At 46.6% G+C, this 22,846-nt stretch overlaps 1 protein-coding gene across 2 annotated transcripts in view; it reads left to right on the plus strand.

Moving 5' to 3' along the window:
• MFSD2B (MFSD2 lysolipid transporter B, sphingolipid) overlaps positions 1-22,846 on the plus strand; it is a 115,290-nt gene that overhangs the window by 33,489 nt on the left and 58,955 nt on the right. Inside the window, exon 3 of one of the 2 annotated variants that reach the window (XM_073568308.1) lies at positions 11,524-11,648. The exons of the other annotated variant lie outside the window; for it this stretch is intronic. Coding sequence (XP_073424409.1) covers positions 11,524-11,648 — 125 coding nt within the window. The remainder of the gene's footprint in view (positions 1-11,523; positions 11,649-22,846) is intronic. 2 annotated transcript variants of the gene reach the window in all.

The raw sequence follows: 22,846 nt of genomic DNA on the forward strand, positions 1-22,846 counted from the left end.
TCGTGCCTCGTGTTTGTGTACAGCCGTGTGCACTGGTCAGTGAGGCGTGCCTCCTGCGTGGCTCCTAGCACGCACCCTGCCTTGAACCCTGGCGTGGCTCCTAGCACGCACCCTGCCTTGAACCCTGGCGTGGCTCCTAGCACGCACCCTGCCTTGAACCCTGGCGTGGCTCCTAGCACGCACCCTGCCTTGAACCCTGGCGTGGCTCCTAGCACGCACCCTGCCTTGAACCTTGGCGTGGCTCCTAGCACGCACCCTGCCTTGAACCCTGGCGTGGCTCCTAGCACGCACCCTGCCTTGAACCCTAACCCTGGCGTGCCCTCTGCACGCGCATGACTTTGCCTTGAACCCTGACCCTGGCGTCTCTCTTTGCACGCGCAGGACTCTGCTTTGTTTCTTCTGCTTTGGCGTGTCTCTACACACGCACCCTGTCTTGTTTGTTGTACTTTGAACCCTTCTGTCTTCTACCTTGTGCCTTGGCGTGTCCCTACACATACGCCCTCTCTCGCTTGTTAAGCCTTGAACCCTGGCGTGTCCCCTACACACGCACCTTGCCTTACACCTTGCTTTGTACCCTGGTATGTCCCCTAGACACGCACACAACCTTGCACCTTACCCTGGACCCTGGTGTGCCCTTAGCACGCATCCTGCCTGAAATACTGCCTTGGACCTCGGCGTGTTCCCTAACACGCACCATGCCTGGAGATCTGTCATGCTTCCTTGCCTGAACCCTGGTTTGCCTGCCGGATGCCCGGAACCTGCCGATCGCTGCCAGAGATCGTAGGCCTGATGACTGCGGCCTGATGTCCGGAGCTGATGTCCGCAGCCTGATGCCCTGATCGTGTCGATCGTTGACCGGTGGTCGGGAGTCCAATGCCATTGCGCCTTTACCTGTACTCAGGTGTGCCTCCTGGCCCGTACCATGCTATGGACCTTGGCTTGCCCACGCACGCACCCTGCCGTGTTGCTTGCTTTCACATTCGCAGTGAATGTTATTCTGAAGTTCTTAATGAAGATACCTTGAACTTACCTCTTGTCTTGTCTTGCTTCCTGCTCGTCCTTGTCGTCAGACACTTGCACATAGTGTTCCCCTGAGCCGGCCGTCTGGTCCCAGCAGTCGTGGTGGCTCACTCCCTTGGTCTTGCCCCTGACGCTCCCTGTATAGGGGGTGGTTTCTCACAAGGTAAGCTCGCCCTCGGTTGGTGGGTGCCACGACCCAGAGGGTCCATTCAAAAAATCGGCTCAGCAGAAGCTGAGTCCGTCACACTTCAACTGTGAGAGACAGGATCTTAAAAAAATCCAGAAAATCACATTGTATGATTTTTACATAATTAATTTGCATTTTGTTGCATGAAATAAGTACAGTATTTGATCACCGACCAACCAGCAGGAATTCTGGCTTTCATAGACCTGTTAGTTTTTCTTTAAGAATTCTTCCTACGCTGCACTCATCATCTGTGTTTGAACTCGTTACCTGTATAAAAGAAACCTGTTCACACACTCAATCACACCCCAACCTCTCCACCATGGCCTGGCCCAAAGAGCTGTAATTGTAGACCTGCACACGGCTGGGATGGGCTACAGGACAATAGGCAAGCAGCTTGGTGAGAAGGAACTGTTGGCACAATTATTAGAAAATAGAAGAAACACAAGATGACTGTCAATCTTCCTTGGTCTGGGGCTCCATGCAAGGTCTCATCTCGTGGAGTAAGGATGATTCTGAGAAAGGTCAGGAAACAGCCCAGAAGTACATGGGAGGACCTGAAGAGAGCTGGGACCACAGTGTCAAACATTACCATTAGTAACACACTACGCCATCATGGATTAAAATCCTGCAGGGTACACAAGGTCCCCCTTGTCATACCAGCACATGTTCATGGGCGTTTGAAGTTCATGAATGACCATCTGAATGATCCAGAGGAGGCATGGAAGGTCATGTAGTCAGATGAGACCAAAATAGAACTTTTGGTATCAACTCCACTCTCCGTGTTTGGAGGAAGAAGGGTACAAACCAAAGAACACTGTCCGAACCATGGAGCATGGTGGGGGAAACATCATACTTTGGGAGTGCATTTCTGCAAAGGGGACTGGGCTAAAAACATATACAGTATGTGACATGCACAAGTGTGAACAAGTCGGTAAGACAATGCCCACACCACCCAATGGCTGAACCACAACAAGAGAGCACAAAATGACAAATTTGAAAAAATACTCTGCAGTAAAAAACATATAAAAGTAATCCGCAAGTGCTGTATAACAAATACAGGGTATTTAGTTGACACATTTTTTGCAAAAAATACATACCAAGCTGCTTCACCACTTCATGGTAACCCTTCACGAAGCAGTCCCTATCTAATGTATTCAAAACCTGAACATGTGAACAGTATCTAAATGAACAGGATACAGACAGGCTCTTCCCAGTATATGGGCTTGTTCGTGAAAGACAGCTCATTTATGTGCATGTTACAAAGGAGGAGGGTGGGGTCTCCCAAACCGTGCTGAGCACGGAAAAAATGGATTAAAAACATATATGTGACATGCACAAGTGTGAACAAGGGGCTTGTTGGTGAAAGACAGCTCATTTATGTGCATGTCACAAAGGAGGAGGGTGGGGTCTCCCAAACCGTGCTGAGCACGGAAAAAATGGATTAAAAACATATATGGGGACTTGGCGACTGCACCGTATTGAAGGGTATAATCGATGGGGTCACGTATCGTAAAATTTTAGCCAACAACCTCCTTTCCTCAATAAGAGCGTTGAGGATGGGTCATGGCTGTGTCTTCCAACATGACAATGAGCCAAAACACATAGCCAGGGCAACTAGGCAGTGGTTCCTTAAGAACCATTTAAAGGTCCTGGAGTGGAGGGGCGTGGCCTGGACATGGAGCCGGCAAGACACACACTGTAGGAGCTCCTCAGTAACGGCTGCAAACGCCACCACCCACCAGCTATCAAGAGCGAGCACCGGGGTCAGATGAGAGGGAAAGCGGGTCTCCGGTCACAGACGCCTGCCAGAGGGACTCCCAGCCGTGGGGGGCAAGGTATTGTGCCATACCTGACTGAGGCCCAGCGTCCTCCCAGGCCTGTAATGGCGACCGGGACACGTGCTGCTGCGACCCGGCTGTCACAGCCTGAGCGTTCTCCTGCTTCCCCCGCCCGCTCTGCACAGCAGCCCGATGAGAGGCTGCAGACTGACCCGGCATTGCAGGCTCCTGGATGGATGGCTCCTGGGGAAAACACCGGAGACCGGCCTGTGGTGACTGATGGGGGAGGGGTGAGCAGTGGGAATCTGGCTGCAGGGCGTGCTTCTCCCCCTGGGGCTTCACAGAGCAGAGGATCTCCTGCCTCTCTTCCTGGCTGCTCCAACTCACCAGGTACCCTGCGGTCGTCCCCTGCCCCACAGCACTCAATTACCCCGGCAGCTGGCTCAGGAGGGGCTATGGAGCAGAGCTTGCTTGCCCTCCCCTGCCATGGAGGGGAGAACACAGCTACTACCTTGCAACACTATGGGGAAGACCAAGGCTCAGAAATGTCAGCTTTAAGGCTTCAAATAAATGCTATGCCAACCAAAATGGATATGGAGGGATACATTGCCCGCCTGGAGGCTGTGTGTAAAACTGAAATTCGCTCCTTGAAGGAGGATATGTCATCACTAACTAACTCCGTGCGGGCCCTTGAATCGTCCACCCAGGATTTATACTCTCAGCAAAGCTCACAACAACAGCTTATAGATCAGCAGGCTCAACAGATCCATCTCTTGTTTGACATGATTGAAGATGCTGAAAACCGCAACAGGCGAAATAATGTGCGCATTCGTGGTTTGCCGGAGTCAGTCGGGCCTCAGGATTTGACCTCTACACTGCAGAGGATGTTTAACTCCTTGTTGGAACGTCCCCTTGAAACACGCATTGAGATGGACAGAGCACACCGTGCACTGGGGCCTAGAAACCCGGACCCAGAGAAGCCAAGGGACATTATTTGCAGGGTACACTTCTTCCAGGTCAAGGAGAATATTATGAGAAAAGCAAGAGATAAAGGTACCCTGGATTTTAAAGGAACTCCCATACATCTTCTAGCGGATCTTTCCCGATCAACACTTGCAAAAAGGAGAGCCCTGAGACCCCTGCTGGAGGTTCTACGTAACAACAATATTGCTTATTCCTGGGGCTATCCTTTTCAACTACAAGTCAGGAAAGGTCCCAACCTGATCATCTTGAGGTCTCCGGCTGACCTGCCAGATTTTCTTTCGGCTCTGGATCTCCCTGGGATAAAATTGCTGGACTGGCCGTATACTACACCTCCACCCCAGAGAATGGTCCGTCGTGGAGGTCCCTTCCCACCTGATCAACACCATACTCAGCGACCAAGATCCCAGAAGTCGCCGAGATCCTCATCGGCGGAGACCTGAACTCTCGGGAATACTGGGTTATACATGTAGTTTGAAGGAGGAATGAGGGCTGTTATGGCCTACTCTGATGCCTAACCAATATTGCCCTTTGTCCGTTTTTTTTTTTTGTTTTTGTTTTTGTTTTTTTTTTTCTCTCTCCCCCTCCTCTCCTTTCCTCTCCCCCCTCCCCCCCCCCTTCTCCCCTGGGCATCACTAATTCTAATAGTGTTGGGATTCTCTGCCTCCCCTCCCGGCATGCTTCAATGCTGGGTTGGGACGCCTGAACCCCCATGGGTATCTATGCTTCTCCTAAAAGTCTCACGAGTTGTGAGCCAGGAGACGGGAGTTTATCTCTCCTGCTGCATTTCTCACCTTGTTGCTGTGATTAATTTTATTGAACTTGAGCTGTTAGCTGTTATATATGTTACTTTCATTTTGGTTGGGTGACTGACCATCTGTGGTTTCCTTTTCTTCTGCCCCTTTTCGGTATTAACTAGTTAGGTGGTGTGGCAGCCGTCCTTCAGGCGACATAGTTCCAGTCACCTCCCACATTAGGGTGTGTTCCTAGAACACTAGTTTTGAGTATTTTCTCAGTTTAATTGCCTTCTGAGCTAGGACTCAGGAGGCTAAGTAAAGACAGGTCTTGATACTAGTCTTTATTATTCTGGTTTCTTTTTCCGTTCTACCACTTTCTCTGCTTTCTTTCCTTTAATCTCAGTTTCTTTCTTCTCCTCCCCATCTCCCTACTCTTCTCTCGGGTGCCCAGAAGATAGGGCTTCTAAGATGGCGAACCTCAACATATGCTCGCTAAATGTTAGAGGATTTAATGTACCAGAGAAGAGATCCAAGATCCTCTATAACATGCATAAAAAAAGAATCCATATTCTACTGCTTCAGGAGACTCATTTTAAAACGGACCACACCCCCACATTTAAGCATAGGTATTATAATTCCTGGTTTCATAGTACCAATTCAGTTGCAAAATCCAAGGGAGTTAGCATCGCTCTACATAAATCTCTCCCAGCCCAGGTCTTAGCAGTTAAGTCCGACCCAGAGGGGCGATTTATTCTTATCAAACTTAAGATCTGTACCAAATTATTTACCATTGCCAATTTCTATCTCCCCAACCAGGACCCGGCCAGGACTTGCCAAAAGTACCTGAACACCCTCTCTGACTTCGCTGAAGGCTCCTTGATTCTTGGAGGAGATTTCAATCTTATCCTTGATCGAGCTGTTGACTCCTCCTCGGGTAGGTCCTCTGTTCCTGCGGTTAAACTGCGGGGTCTTAGGAGTAAATTACTGGACTTGAGGCTTATTGACATCTGGCGTACCCTACACCCTAAAACACGGGACTACACTTTCTATTCTCCTGTCCATGATATGTACAGTAGAATAGACCTTTTTTTCATTAGCCACCACCTACTCTCACATGACCCGGCCTGTACTATAGACCCTATGGTGTGGTCCGATCATGCTTCAGTGTCACTTTCTTTCCTCTTGACAGACTTGCGCCCTGGGGAGTGGGTTTGGTCATTGAACCCACACTTATTAAAAGATCAGATATGTCAGTCAGCCATCAGGAAGACCATCACGGACTTCTTCGAATTTCACGCCAATGACCCAACGCCCTTACCGCTCCAATGGGAGGCCTTGAAGGGGATGATCCGGGGGACTTTTATTCAACAGGGAACCAGACTCAAGAGGGATAGAGCTTGCAAAATAGATAGTTTACTGACTTTCATCCAACACCTAGAACAGGCCCATAAACGGACCCATGACCCTCAGATTTTAACAGACTTGCTCAAGGCTAGACTAGATCTGGGGTCCCTCTTGGATGCAGCGTCTGCCCGTCACCGAGACAGAGGTAGGAGATTTATGTACGAATTCTCTAACAAGCCAGGCAGAGCTCTGGCTAGGTTTCTTAATCCTCGCCTACCCTCTACATTTATCCCCACCATTAAATCACCATCTGGCCATTCAGCATATAAACCTCATGAAATTGCAGATGTATTCCGAGACTATTATGATGGGTTGTACAACCTAGGTGGCCCAGTGGCGGACATGTCCCCAACAAATTTCCAAACGAAAGTGGACGAGTATGTTGATGGTACCCCTCTCCCCCCACTGAATCATGTGGACTCTCTCATGCTAGATGACCCTTTTAGCGAACAGGAGGTCACTGAGGTTATTAGGGGTCTAGCCAATGGTAGGAGTCCTGGTCCGGATGGCTTCCTGGCCAATTTCTATAAGCAATTCGCCTTGGAACTGACGCCCTTCCTGACCAGGACCTTTAACGCTATATCCTCAGCTTGCCCCTTTGCCGCGCAAACTCTTGCGGCTACCATAACGGTGATTCCCAAGCCTGGGAGGGACCCATCGCTATGCTCCAACTACCGCCCTATCTCTCTTATAGGGGTAGATGTCAAGATCTTCGCCAAACTAATAGCTAACCGGTTGTCCCCGCTGTTGCCTGCCTCAATCCATACTGACCAAACAGGGTTTGTCCGGGGTAGAGAGGCGCGCGATAACACTATTAAAACTCTACTTTTGACCTCCCACATGTACAGACAAGGTACTCCAGCCTGCCTTCTATCGATCGATGCCGAGAAGGCATTCGATCGTCTTAACTGGACCTTCCTACACTCATCCCTCAGACAGCTGGGAATCGGTCAAACTATGTTGGAGAGAATCTCTGCCCTGTATCATAAGCCCTCAGCACGAGTTCGAGCCAATAATACTCTATCTTCTCCCCTGCAAATATCTAATGGCACTAGACAGGGGTGCCCTCTTTCACCCCTTCTATATGTGATAGCCATGGAGCATTTAGCTATATCCCTTCGAAACTCCCCCGATATAAAGGGCTTTGATGTAGGTCAGAATTCTTATAAACTTGCCTTATACGCTGATGACCTCCTTCTATATCTAACAAACCCTGAAATCGCCTTTCCAGTTCTCATCCAGGAATTTCAACGCTTTGGCATGGTTTCTAACTTCAAAGTAAACTACTCAAAGACAGAGGCCCTTAATATTACTCTTCCTACCACACAAGTCAATAGACTAAAATCCGCCTTCCCATTTAGGTGGGAGACCCAATCTATCAAGTATCTTGGGATATTTGTTTCGGCCAATCCGGATGAGTTGTTTAAGGCTAATTACTTCCCACTGCTTACTAGAACTCTTGCAGATCTTAATAGATATAACCGGGGCCGACTTTCCTGGTTTGGCTGGATCAATGCCCTCAAGATGGACATACTCCCGAGGTTCCTTTATTTATTCCAAACAGTCCCGGTAAAAGTTGCCAAACAGTATTTTAGACAGCTCCAGAGGGCGTGTAGCAGATTTGTCTGGGGGACAGGGAGACCGCGGATTCGTTACGCCACACTGGTGAGACCCAAATCCAGGGGAGGCGCTGGTTTACCTGACTTCGAAAAATATTACCAGAGTGTCCTCCTTACGAGGGTCTTAGATTGGAGATTTAACGATCTCAATAAACAATGGGTGGGCGTTGAGTCCCATCTCTCCCCGTTCCCTTTGGCACAGCTCCTATGGGCCCCCCTTCAACAGAGACCGGCAGTCTCGGGGTTTCAACCTCTGACTCAGGCGCTCATGCTTTTCTGGGACAGACATCTGGAGACATTAAACTTATCCCACAGACCGGGGAGTATGAGCTCACTTTTTAATAATTTAGACTTTCCCCCTGCGTTGAAAAGATCTACCTTTTTATGTTGGGACTCCGCAGACGGAGCTACACTGGGACAGGTGGCTAGGAAATTATCTGGAACGGCGTCTTTTGGGGCTTTGCAGGAGTCATGCCCGGAGAGGAGATTATCCTGGCTGGAATATACTCAATTGACCACATTTCTAAAAAAGAAATTCCCGGGAAACGCTCTATTATCCAAACCTACACACTTTGAGACCCTAATTTCATTAAAAGCCGTGCCGCAGCATGCCATCGCATTGATCTACAACCTCTTGTGTACAGCCCAGTATAAAGGTGCCCCAACGTATTTGGAGGCCTGGCAAAGAGAGCTCCAGATTACGTTGTCGGAACAAGATCATCTCAAAATCTTTACACTCTCTTATAAAATGTCCATTTCTTGTAGTGCACAGGAGAAAAATTTTAAAATTCTTACACGCTGGTACAGATGCCCTGACGTACTGCATAAGATCTTCCCCACAGTACCAGATACCTGCTGGAGATGCGGAGTCGAAATTGGTACTATGAAACATATATGGTGGGATTGCTCCTTGATAAGGTCATTCTGGGATTCAATTTTTGAAGTGTACTTTCAACTGTCGGGTATTCGAGTAATCCCCACTCCTCAAATAGCCTTACTGTCCCTAATTCCTGGATCTCTCTCTGTGACCAAAAGAGGTATCTTGCGTTTTTTTCTCATCGCTGCTCGTATGATTATTCCAAGACATTGGAAGACAACTACCACCCCCTCTATGAGGGAATTTCTGGAGGAGATAAATAGATTGGAGCGTATGGAATCCCTGATGGCAGATGACAGTGACAAATGGGATGCACATGCTAGCACGTGGACTTCCTGGCTCATTTTCCGAGAGACTCCGGAATATTCGTCTTGGCACAGATAAGGGGCTATACTGTGGTCGTTTATCCCCCAGGTGCCTTTAACAGATATTTGTAATCTTTATGAAGATTCGGATATTTGTGCGTATGAGCTCTCTGGATGCCCGACTTACTCCTATCTATCTATCTATTCCCCCCCCCCCTCATACCCTCTTCTCTTTCCTATACCTATCTCTTTCTTCCCTCTTTTCTCTTTCTGATCTTCACTCAGTCTTTATAGTTAAAATAGTTTCTATAATACTATTTTGAGAAGTCTTACCATGACACGGTATAATCTGAATTGATTTGCTTTCTCTGTTTTTTCTGTTTTCTTTTATTATTTTACCATTCCTATCTTGGTAAAAGTATTCACAATACAGTGCTATTTGCCTGATCCACATGTTTGAATTAACTTTAACTGATGTACATTTACATTTTATATGTGATATGAGCAATACTTTGTTCACTTTGCCTTAAACTTAATAAAATTATTTACTGAAAAGGTCCTGGAGTGGCCTAGTCTCCAGACTTGAACCCAATAGAAAATCTTTGGAGGGAGCTGAAACTCAATGTTTCCCAGCGACAGCCCCGAAACCTGAAATATCTGGAGAAGACGGAGGCGTGGGCCACAATCCCTGCTGCAGTGTGTGCAAACTTGGCCAAAAACTATAGGAAACGTCTGACCTCTGTAATTGCAAACAAAGGTTTCTAGACCAAATATTAAGTTCTGTTTTTCTGTTGAATAAAATACTTGTTTCCTACAATAAAATGCACAATGTGATTTTGTGGATTTTTTAAAGACTCTGACTCTCACAGGTGAAGTACCTACGATAACACTTACAGACCTCTCCATTCTTGGTAGATGGGAAAACTTATTTTCCCCACTGTAAACTTGTCTGCATGAGCCCTTAATATAAGTCTATCAGAACCTGGAGTCTCATGGACTTAAATTGATAAAGTGACTTCCGGTCCGCCCAGCGATCGTTGGAGTAATCCGGCCAGTTACAACTCCGGTCACGTGGTGCTGAGCAGGATTGGCGGGGCGCTGGGAACAGCAGAAGATGACGACTGGTAATTATATTATGATACACAGGGGGGACATGCGTTAGTGATACCACTCTGTGGGTGAAATAAAATGAACACCTCGGAGTCGTACTGTAAACTTACCGCACATTATCAAAGAGTAATGTAAAATGGAGGAGCTCAACATAAAGTATCCTGCACCTAAAATCCAAACAGGAGGCTTTTTCACTTGCCTAACTTATCATAGGAGAATCATTTCAACCTCACCTTCTCAACAACACGTGGAAAACATAGAAATCACTAGCCAAGAGCCCACAATAGTGAAGGAACGCGAGAACAGAGCTGCTTCCTACAAACCATCGTTAAAAACAGCTTTAAAAACATACATCAAACCAAGCACGACTTGCGTTTCATCACTTCGGCTTCATCTAGGAGATGGCTACTTAATCCCCCCCCCCCATACCATTTATACAGGTTGACATTGGTATACATTTTTATATTTTCTATTCCTTTTGGGAGTCATTATATGGATACATTGTACATTTTCCTTGCAACCATTATTCTTCGGTGAATATGTTAATGGAGATATCCTCCTACTGAATGTATTTGGTAATTTTGTGGTGTCCCCCACGGCATTTTTTGCTTTTTTATGTATTTTACCATGATATAAATAAAATTGCTGTTTTATTATTGGGACCTCTTCTTCCTATATTTATTTTTGTAGGATTAGTTGTATCATGAAGGTAGTTTTAGTTAATTTTTCACTTTCTTATTGCTTTCTATGGGTGAATAAAAAAAAAAACCCTGTAAAAATCCTTAAAGAATTCACATGCTGCAGATGTTAAAAAGTCCCAGTTTTCCAATTCAGACAGGAAAAGAAAGCAATTTCAGAAATCTCATAGCTTTTGCTGGTACTGTAGAAAATTACTTTTAATTTGCATAAAAAATAGCAAAAACTGCAGCAAAATCAGGTCTAAACATAGTCTTACTCAGAATGCTATCGACAAAAAATAAAATAAATCTAAACCATTGGAAAAGGAGGCAGTAATGAAACCTTTCCTATGTGGCGTTCAAAAGGATTAAAGAGCTCAAAATAGGTCATGGTGGCCACACAGAAAAGGATCACATTTAGTTTTGCCCCCATGATGAGCTGTTTCGCATTTACTCCTGCAGTCTGTGCACGTCACAGACGGAACAATGAAGTGACGCCATCAAGCTGCCTAACATACCCCATCGCAATGGATCTCCGGAAGACTACCATTCTAAAACCTCTGTGGCTACCCAGAATAAGTGATAGCTCAGGGATACGTGGCTCTCTGCTCCGCCATACATCCTTTGTACAAGAGATTTGCCAACTTGTTCCGGAGGTTTCGCCTGTCTCCCTCCTGTGTCACATTAGAAGTCATCAATATTATATAACAGACATATGGTGGCTCTGGACCCTGTTCCAAATTTTGCATTGGTGCCAAGGAGCTTCAAGTTACACCCCTGAATAATGAAAAGTTTTATAATCTGCTCCCCTTCTCGTCTCTCTTCTAGATTTCTCCTTTTGAGGCCTCTTTGGTGCTGAGTATCGGGAAAATCTGGGGCGGAATCACAGATCCTATAGTTGGATTTTGCATCAACAAAAGCAAATGGACCATGATTGGACGACTGATGCCATGGTGGGTGAGATCGGACGTTATTCTTCATTAGGTTTTGCGTCCGTGCTCCTAGTCAGGTCTTTGCTCTTGACTGGAGGTAGATGGCAATCAACATGTTTTATAATGACCAGACTCGTATGGTCCGTACCTAAGTGGTAGGAAAAGAGAAAAGGCAGGCGATGCCCAGTACATGAAGGCTTGCTGGGTACCATATATCTGCCCCTAAAGAGGGCAATTATTTCTTTAAAGGGTAACACAACTTTCAAAAGTTTTTATGTTTTATAGCCTAATATGTCCTGCAGATCAGTGGGAGTGGAGGGTGAGGGTCCTCAGACCCCCACTGATCAATCAGAACACTGCTCTAAAGCAGTCACTTCACTCTCTGTTCCTATATGATCAATAGCACAGAGCTGTGTAGGGACCCAGACCTACTATTGAGCCCGTTCACCACTCTGTGCAACCCAGACCTCCTATTGAGCCCATACACCACTCTATGCAACCCAGACCTCCTATTGAGCCCATACACCACTCTGTGCAACCCAGACCTCCTATCGAGCCATACACCACTCTGTGCAACCCAGACCTCCTATTGAGCTGTACATCACTGTGCAACCCAGACTCCTATTAAACCCATACACCACTCTGTGCAACCCAGACCTCCTATTAAACCCATATACCACTCTGTGCAACCCAAACCTCCTATTGAGCCCGTACACCACTCTGTGTAACCCAGACCTCCTATTGGGCCCATACACCACTCTGTGCAACCCAGATCTCCTATTGAGCCCATACACTACTCTGTGCAACCCAGACTGTTATGATGAGTCACCGAAGGAGGAAAAAACAAAATACCAGCTAAGTCCAGAAAAAGCCAGAGAGGTTGGCAGCTATCGGATTGCAGACCCCTGAACCTATTCACAACAACTAGCAGTAGCCGTGGGGGGTTCCTACGGTGCCCTAGACCCCTCGATCACAGCCGGAAAACTATATAGCCTAAAGACAGAAAGGGGAAAAACTAAACTGCCCCAGAGCAGACCCCAAAGCAAAAGGCATCCCCCAACATATCATGACGGTGAAGCAAGATGAAAACACTAACACAGATAGAAAGATAGGTTGAGCAAATGATGGGGCCCGAGCGAACTACATAGGACAGGATAGGAAAGCTGCTGTCTGCCATACGCAAAACCCCTATCAAAATGAGCCAACCAACTGATAGGAAAAACAGGCCCTGAAGTCGCTAGGCTTCAAAAGACTATATCAGCACTCAGGTATATTCTGAAGACAGAGCAAAATATCAACAGATCAGAGACAAAAATGGAGTTCAGCTCACCCCCGGCCGGGGATGGCAGAACTCCCAAAAAACAAGGCAAAACAAAAACAAAACTGAAGAGTACAAAGAAGAGCAGAAAAACAGCTTTGAGATGCAGGAATCAGACTGGTCTCCAAGAATCCAGCAGGAAAATCACCAGCCAGGAAGAAGGGCGTCGGCAGCCTTATATCCAGTCCTTAATTCCAGCCACCCAGTCATCATCTAGCTGCCCAGGTGTTTGGTAATCAGCCTCACTACCTTCCTTCACCAGAGGAGGGAGTTCATCAGACCTCAATGGTGAAGGGAAAAATGAACTCACAACACCAGACCTCCTATCGAGCCATACACCACGCTGTGCAACCCAGACGTCCTATTGAGCTGTACATCACTCTGTGCAACCTTGACCTCCTATTGAGCCCATACACCACGCAGTGCAACACAGATCTCCTATTGAGCCATACACCACTCTGTGCAACCCAGACCTCCTATTGAGCTGTACACCACTCTGTACAACCCAGACCTCCTATTGAGCTCATACATCACTCTGTGCAACCCAGACCTCACATTGAGCCATACACCACTCTGTGCAACCCAGATCTCCTATTGAGCCATACATTACTCTGTGTAACTCAGACCTCTTATTGAGCCCGTGTGGTACAAGCAGGTACGCAGGATGCAGTGACGAGTCGCGAGACGGTTTGGTACTTTTTATAATAACGTTTATAGGTCTAGAGGTGACTTTCCTCAGTCTCAGCCTGACCAACCAAAAGGAGTAACAAGGATTGCCCTCACAGGGGCTCAATGCAAGTAAACACAAGCAGAGTAGAACACGACTACTTCCGGCAAGAGCCGGTCACTATAGGGCCGCGGTATGGCCGACAACGGGTCCTTAAATATATAGTCAACTTAGCCATCCTGACGTCCCTCGGCGTCCTGGATGGTGGTTCTTCGGCGGAGCAGCCGCTGGGCCCAGCTGCTGAAGAGTCGACGTAGTCTTCGAGCGTTACGACGCTCCTGTGACACTGGGGCACCTCCGGCCCCGGAGGAGTCCTTGGATGAGTGGGCCGCGGCCCCCGGCCTGGGGTAAGCGGTAGTGGTGCGGGGTGGCGAGTGGCAGACCACCTGTGCAGCTAGCAGCTGCGACGGGGAGTCCGTGGCAAGCAGAGGCTCGGCCCCTGCCGCAGACCGGAGCGGGACAGTGGTGGCCGCCGACGGCACGGGACTTGCCGCGGCTATGGGTGAGGGCAGAGCGGTTGCGGGCGGCAGGAGACAGGCTGCAGCCACGGGCTGGAGTGAGACGGCAGCGGCCGCTGGTGTCCGCGGGCAGGCCGCAGCCACGGGCAGGAGCAAGGCGGCAACGGCCTCTGGTGACCGCGGGCAGGAGCGAGGTGGCAACGGCCGCTGGTGACCGCGGGCAGGAGCGAGGCGGCAACGGCCTCTGGTGACCACGGGCAGGAGCGAGGTGGCAACAGCCGCTGGTGACCGCGGGCAGGCCGCAGCCGCGGGCAGGAGCGAGGCGGCAACGGTCGCTGGTGACTGCGGGCAGGCCGCGGCCGCGGGCTGGAGGAAGGCGGCGGCCGCTGGTCGACGTGGGGCAGCGGTTCTCGGATGGTCGACTCGGCGCCGTCCCACTGATGTCCAGGGGAAGTATCTCTCCTGTCTCTGGCCTCCTTCCTGGCTCTGGTGAGTTGCTCTGGCTCTCAGTCACTCCCACGAGCTCCTGCTCCTTCTGTCTCGTTCTGCTGACTCACTGTGACTCGTGTTCCCCGCCCCTTTTATAATGGCTCCTCCGCAAGTCCACCTGTCAGTCTCCATAGTCCGTCCCTGAACTCTGTCCCCCGGGAACAGTTTCCCCCAGAACCCAGTTGACGGTCCCCTTGGTTCCGACCCGGACACTCGGCTGGGACCCCCTCTCCCACACCCGTACACCACTCTGTGTAACTCAGACCTTCTATTGAGCCCGTACACCAGTCTGTGTTACCCAGACCTCCTATTGAGACGTACACCACTCTGTGCAACCCAGACCTCCTATTGAGCCGTACACCACTCTGTGCAACCCAGACCTCCTATTGAGCCGTACACCACTCTGTGCAACCCAGATCTCCTATTGAGCTGTACACCACTCTGTCCAACCTAAGCATCCTATTGAGCCGTACACCACTCTGTGCCACACACAATGCCTACTGAGCCCATACACCACTATATGCAACCTCAGCTTCTGATTGCTGAGGTGAGCACTTCATAGCAACATTTTAAGCGATTGATGCATTTCTCAGGATCGACCCCTGCCAATCTATGGGACATTTAATACCATACAACATATGAAAAAAAAAACTTCTTAAAACTTTAGTTACACTTTTACTGGAACATTTTTGTCCCCAAAGGTAGTGTGAATGTAGTCTGAGGATCCATCACCTGTCTTATAATTTCAAAGTCACTAGAAGTAATTCTCCTGACCCCAAAGAGGTTTGTACCTCTGTTTGTGATCATTGTGCAAAGATACTTGTATGTAACTCTCGATAAGCTGCTTCAGTCCACCTGCATTCTCTATTGGAAGTCTACGGAAGTCTTAAAAATCCTCCTCTCCAATCAGACACTTAGAATGCTTGGGTATAGTTTCCATTATAGGGCTCCCTATAAAGGTTATTTTCAAAATAGCAGAAAATTACTCTCCATCCATAACTTGCTGATTGCTAAGGACCCCCAGCGAGCCGGAGAAGGTGGATGGAGCCCTGTCTTCATTGGAGCGAGATGTGCATGCTTGATTTCCACTCCACTCATTGTCTATGGGATTGCTGGAGGAGTAAAGGGCGTGGCTCTCTTCAGTAGTCCTATAGGCAATGAATAGAGAGATCAAGCAGAACCCTGTTCTTGGGATGTATATGGACACCTACTATAGGGAGGTGCTCCTTATAGAGCAGTGAAAACTGAATCCGCTTGGCTGAAGTCTGAGCTCCTGGTTTCAGCACCAGGTGGGTGGAAAGCAATGAAGACAGATTCTTACTAGAAAGTCCATGCAGACTGAATAATTATGGCCCCCGACTGAAAAATTATGGCCTCCGATATATCCCAATGTTCATAAAGTCTAGTGCACATATCTCATAAGTCGGCTCAGTGGTCAGTCTCTTACCCTCCAGCACGGGGTTGGAAGCAAACCAGGGCGAGTCAGTACATTCTCCATTAGCGGGAGTGAGTTTCCGCTACCACCACAAATCTGCTCCCTTCTCAGCCCATGTTCAAAATATACCCTGAAATAAGAGGAATGGAAAAAAAAACTCAATCCCCACCATTAACCTCTTCAGTGCTGCAACCACAATGCTGTAAAATGAAGGGAGCCGCATTGTGATGGCGATCACTGGTTTTGCCATAGACAGGGACACAAGAAAGCTTTTTAGAGCAAATTATTAACATGGCCTAATAGGCTTTGGTGCAAATGTATGTATTTTACATATATATCGCCATCATATTCCACATCTATTTATTTATATTACTTGCTTATATAGCACCACTAATTCCACAGCCCTTTACCGTCATCATCACTGACCCAGATGGGGCTCATAATTTAGATTCCCTATCACTATGTGGGAGGAAACTGGAGAATACCCACGCAAACATGGGGAGAACATACAAACTCTTTGCAAATGTTGTCCTTGGTGGGATTTGAGCCCAGGACCCCAGTGCTGCAAGGTTGCAGTACTAACCACTGAGCCACCATACAGTGCTAACCACTGAGCCATCGTTGCCTATTTACAGACGCTATCAGATCTGTACATACATGCATTGTTGTTGGCCATGCAAACGTTAAAAAAAAAAATGTCATCATAAGTGACGTAAAAAAAACAAAGATTTGTAAAAAAAAAAAAAATCACATTACAAAATATACACTATGAATATATTTACTTAGCTTAGGTCAGCAATAAATTATGTAAATAAAAAGAAGGGATTATATATTTTTTGCATTTTTCTCCAAAATTAAAAAGGTTTAAACGAATTTAAAAAAAAAATTAAAAAGGTTGTTCTTTATTATAAAAAACATGACTGCTTTCTTTATGAAACAGTGCCACACCTGGTCAGAGGGCAGGAGTGGTATTGCTGTTCAATAGCCATTCACTTCAATGAAGATAGACTGCGAGTATTTGACATTAACAATCAGTGCACAGGTTTCTGGAAGAATACAGCCATGTTTTTGTAATTATGGACAAACCCTTTAAAGATTAACGTCTGTGTTGACCGTGAAGTATACCCCGTGGCTTAGCTTCATAGGGGATTGGTCATTTTTCAGTACACGACATTATTACAATATTGCTGTGTATTGTAATAGCGATTGCAGGTTCAAGTTCACTAGAGGCACTAATAAAAAAAAAAATAAACATAAAAAATTTGGTCTCACCACTCAGTTAAAGAAAGTCTGTCAGCACAGAATGACTGTTCAAACTAAGCATGGTGCTTCATGCTACGGCCAAACTTGGTGGGGACAATCATTTATATTACACCTCACCACCTAATTATTTCCCTCTATCTCCACCCCTTTTTCTTTGATTGACAGCTCAGGCTTCATAGAATCAGAAAAGGATTGAGAAAAATGGAAAACAAGCAGGTGGGAAGGTGCACATAAATGATTGTCCCCACCATGGTGCACCGAGCGCCTTTTGTAAGGAACTAGAGGTGTTGCTTACGTTCCTCCTTGAAGACGTGTGTATTGCTGTAATGCGTTATGGCGTATAGTATGTTTAGTAATTTATATTGTTAGTCATGAAAGTATATTCTGCCCAAGCACAGGTAGTTGACAGGGAGAGATGGACTTAATGGTTAGGACTAGCCCAGAGTGGGAGTAGCTAGGTTAGGGGACAGTGGAGAGCTTTCTGTCAGAAGGTCAGATAGGGACAAGCCTGCAGTGGTAACATACCTATGGTCTGACTGAGTAGCAGATCTGTGTGCAGTGAGTGCTTTTGTGACATGAGGGAGATGTTACATTGTATGAAAAAGAACAAAAGGGATGGCACTCATCGTTCTGAAGAAGTGAATTTATTGTCAGATAAAAAGCATAGTCTCGTGAGAGATGTGTGAATTATGGACAACGGCCGTTTCACGCCAACTGCGCTGTTGTGAATTTGCTTTCTGGCCTACCTCTGGTTGCTAGTGAAGGTAGTGGAGATGGTTGTATTGACAGAGGGGTCACGAGTTCTCTTTCTGGGCTCCCACTGGTGGTTACTGGAGGTAATGGAGCTGATCTAATTAACAGAGACCTGCCACCTGATATTGAGGAGGATGACTGGAGATCTGCAGTTTCTGACTGGATTTAACACAGCCGACTCCCTCTATCCCTTCTGGTGATTTTTTCCTGTCTCCTGAGGTCTTAGTTTCCAGCTCAGTCCCTGCATGCTCAGCTAAGTGTTCTTTTGCTATTGTTCACATTTGATCTGGTTTTGTCTATTTCAGTTTTGTGTGGTCAGCCAGCCCCTGCTGTGGCTGTGCTGAATTTCTATCCTTATGTTACTGCTTGTGCCAGTTTGTTTTTGTCCCTTATTAGATTGGTATATTCTGAAAGCAGAGCAAAAAGAGGCCAGAGTGCTGATATAGTGGGCGAAGTCTAGTGACTTCAGTATTTTTCTATCAGACGTTTTGGGCATTTTTTTCAGGGTTTTTTGCATGATTGCAGACGGAGTCTTTCCTGTCCTATCTAGTTAGTGTGGGCCCCATCGTTTGCTCAGTCTATTTTCCTACCTGCGTTTGTGTTTTCATCTTGTCTCACCGACAATATACTGTATGTTTGGGGGCTATCTATTCCTTCGGGGTCTGCTCTGGGGCAGTTTAGATTTCCCCTTTCTTGCTTTAGGCTTATTTAGTTCTCCGGCTGTGTCGAGGCATCTAGGATCATCGTAGGCACGCTCCACAGCTACTGCTAGTTGTGGGGATAGGATCAGGGGTCTGCAATCCGCTTAGTTACCAACCTCTCTGGTTTTCTGTGGCTTAGCTTGGTCTCGCTTTCCTCCTCGGTGACCCAATCATAACAGAATTACCAGCCTAAACCGCAGATTCTAGGGTACTCAAAAGCAGGAGAGAATTGTAAAAAAAAAAAAAAAAGTGTCAGAATTTTTTTCCTCTTTTTCTCTGGGGCCGTAGGAGGATTTTTTCTTTAATGGAGATTAAGCAATTGTCTGATCGTGTTGAGCAGCTCGCTGCTGAAGTGCGGGGAATTTCTGCCTATCTCGCTCAATCATCTGCTGTTGAACCAAAAATCCCTACTCCTGATGTGTTTTCTGGGGATCGGTCTAAATTTTTGAATTTTAAGAATAATTGTAAATTATTTCTTGCCTTGAAGCCATCGGGGAGCTCTGTGCAGCAGGTTAAAATTGTCATCTCCTTGCTGCGCGGCGATCCCCAGGATTGGGCTTTTTTTCTGACCCTATTCTGACTAATGTGGATGCATTTTTTCAAGCCTTTGGGTTGTTGTATGATGAACCTAATGCTATTGATCAAGCTGAGAAAACCCTATTGGCATTGAACCAGGGTCGGGATTCTGCAGAGTTATACTGTCAAAAATTCCAAAAGTGGGCAGTCCTTACTACATGGAATGACGGTGCCTTTCGGAAGGGTTTGGCAGAAACCGTAAAAGATATTATGGTGGGATTTCCTGTTCCCTCTGGTTTTGATGATTCTATGTCATTAGCCATTCAAGTTGATCGGCGTTTACGTGAGCTTAAAACTACAAGAGAGGCGTTGCCGCCTTTTGAACGAATGTCTGAGCCCATGCAATGTGATGGGGTTTTGTCTAGGGCGCAACGTCAGGAGTTTAGAAGGCGTAATAAGCTGTGTTTTTCCTGTGGAGACGCCTCTCATACTATTTCTGTCTGCCCTAAACGAGAAAAAAGTTTTGCGCACACATTTGCTGTGGGCAGTGTACAACCTAAGTTCCTTTTGGCAATTACTCTGATCTGCTCCTTGTCTACATTTTCCACTAAGGCTTTTGTGGATTCAGGAGCAGCGTTGAATCTGATGGATTGAGACTTTGCTAAATGTTGTGGTTTTCCAATGATACCCCTGCGGACTCCTATCCCTTTGATGGGTATTGATGCTACTCCTTTGGAGGAGAATAAACCCCAGTTTTGGACCCAGGTGATAATGCGGGTCGCCCTGGACCACCAAGAAAATTGTAAATTTTTCGTGTTGCACAATTTGCATGATACTATTGTTCTGGGTTTTCCCTGGTTGCAAACTCATAATCCTGTTTTGGATTGGAAATCTGTGTCTGTGGTATGTTGGGGTTGTCAGTGTGTTCTTAGTGACACTCCTGTTTTCTCCACCTCTCCCCAGTCTCATGATATTCCTGATTATTTGGCTGATTTTTCTGATGTATTTAGTGAGAGTAAGTAAGTCTGCGTCTTTGCCTCCTCATAGGAGTTATGACTGTGCAATTGAGTTAATACCCGGGTGTAAATTTCCCAAGGGTCGACTTTTCAACTTATCAGTACCTGAACCTGATGCTATGCGATCTTATATCAAGGAGTCATTGGAGAAAGGTCATATTAGACCATCCTTTTCGCCTTTAGGTGCTGTTTTTTTTTTTTGTGGCCAAGAAAGATGGTTCATTAAGGCCTTGTATTGACTATCGTTCCCTTAACAAAATCACTGTTAAATATCAGTACCCGTTACCCCTGATTTCTGATTCATTTTCCAGAGTTAAAAGTGCCTGCTGGTTTACCAAGTTTGACCTCACGGGGGTGTATAATCTTATTCGCATCAAGCACAGGGATGAATGGAAGGCGGCGTTTAATACTCCGGAGGGACATTTTGAGTACCTGGTGATGCCTTTTGGGCTCACTAATGCCCCTTCTGTCTTCCAATCTTTTATGAACGATATTTTCCAGGACTTTGTGGATAAGTTTTTGATCATTTATCTGGGTGATATTTTGATCTTTTGCAGTGATTGGGATTCTCATGTGGAACATGTCCGGACTGTGTTCCGGATTTTGAGGGAAAATTCCCTGTATGTTAAGGGATCGAAGTGCCTCTTTGGTGTACAGAGGATTTCATTTTTGGGATTTATTTTGTCCCCGTCGGCTATTGAAAAGGACCTGGCCAAAGTGCAGGCCATTTATGATTGGGTTCAGCCCAATTCTTTGAAGGCCCTCCAGAAGTTTTTGGGTTTTGCTAATTTCTATCATAAATTTATAAGTAATTTTACTGGTATTGTCAAACCACTGACGGATCTGACCAAAAAGGCGCTGATGTGGTGAATTGGTCTCCCTAGGCAGTCTCGGCATTTCAGGAGCTTAAGCGGAGATTCAATTCTGGTCCGGTTCTACGGCAACCTGATGTCTCACTCCCATTTCAGTTGGAGGTAGATGCTTCTGAGATTGGTGCAGGAGCCGTTTTGTCCCAAAAAGATCCGGTGACTTCCAAAATGAATCCCTGTGCCTTCTTTTCTCGAAAATTCTCCCCATCTGAACGTAACTATGACATGGGGAATCGGGAATTGTTGGCAATGAAATGGGCATTTGAAGAGTGGAGACATTGGTTGGAGGGAGCTAGACATCAAGTTGTGGTCCTCACCGACCACAAGAATTTGATTTATCTTGAATCAGCCAAACGCTTGAATCCTAGACAGGCTAGGTAGGCCTTGTTTTTCACGCGTTTTAATTTTGTGGTCTCTTTTCTTCTGGGCACTAAGAATGTTAAAGCGGACGCCCTTTCTAGGAGTTTCTTTGCGGATTATTTTATTGTGACTGAGCCTACTACCATTCTAAATGAGAGGGTAGTTCTTTCCGCCATCTCACCCGATTTGAGACGTGCCCTGGAGGAATTTCAGGAGGACAAACCTGAATGTTGCCCTATGGGAAAATTGTATGTCCCTGACCAGTGGAGGAGAAGAGTAATGTCTGAAATTCATTGCTCCGCGTTGGCTGGTCATCCAGGTATTTTTGGTACCAAAGATTTGGTGAGTCGGTCTTTTTGGTGGCCTGCCTTATCTCGTGATGTCAGGAATTTTGTGCAGTCCTGTGGGACTTGTTCTCGGTCTAAACCCTGTTCTCGTTCTAGTGGGTTGTTGATGCCCCTGCCGGTGCCCAAGAGGCCATGGACCCATATCTCAATGGATTTTATTTCTGATCTTCCTGTCTCTCAGAGAATAACTGTTATCTGGGTGATTTGTGATAGATTTTCTAAGATGATCCATCTTGTACCACTCCCAAAGTTGCCATCTTCTTCAGAGTTGGTGCCCTTGTTTTTACAACAGGTGGTTCGGTTGCATGGGATTCCTGAGAACATTGTGTCAGACAGAGGAGTCCAGTTTGTTTCCAGATTTTGGAGAGCTTTTTGTTCCAAACTGGGAATTCAGTTATCTTTCTCCTCTGCATTTTATCCTCAGACCAATGGGCAGACTGAGAGAACAAACCAGACCTTGGAATCCTATTTGAGATGTTTTATATATGCTGATTAGGATGACTGGGTCTCATTTTTGCCGTTGGCCAAATTCACGCTAAACAATAGAGCTAGTTCTGCCACTTTGATGTCGCCCTTTTTCTGTAACTTTGGGTTTCATCCTCGATTTTCTTCAGGGCAAGTGGAATCTTCGACCTGCCCAAGTGTAAACACTGTGGTAGAGAGAATGCAGCTGATTTGGGACCAAGTGGTGGATAAGTTGTCCCTCTCTCAGGAAAAAGCCCAACGGTTTTCCAACCGGCATAGGACCATTGGTCCCCGGTTTAAAGTGGGTGATATGGTTTGGTTGTCGTCAAAAAATATTCCTATGAAGGTTGCATCTCCAAAGTTCAAGCCAAGATTCATTAGACCTTATAGGATTTTGGAGATTCTTAATCCTGTTTCTTTTCAATTGGCTCTTCCAGTTATGTTTAAGATCCATAACGTGTTTCATAAATCTCTGTTGAAGAGGTTTGTGGAGCCAGTAGTT

The sequence above is a fragment of the Dendrobates tinctorius genome, unplaced genomic scaffold, assembly GCF_039654945.1.
Source record: "Dendrobates tinctorius isolate UK_male_01 unplaced genomic scaffold, ASM3965494v1 ptg000021l, whole genome shotgun sequence".
NCBI classification, from domain to species: domain Eukaryota; kingdom Metazoa; phylum Chordata; class Amphibia; order Anura; family Dendrobatidae; genus Dendrobates; species Dendrobates tinctorius.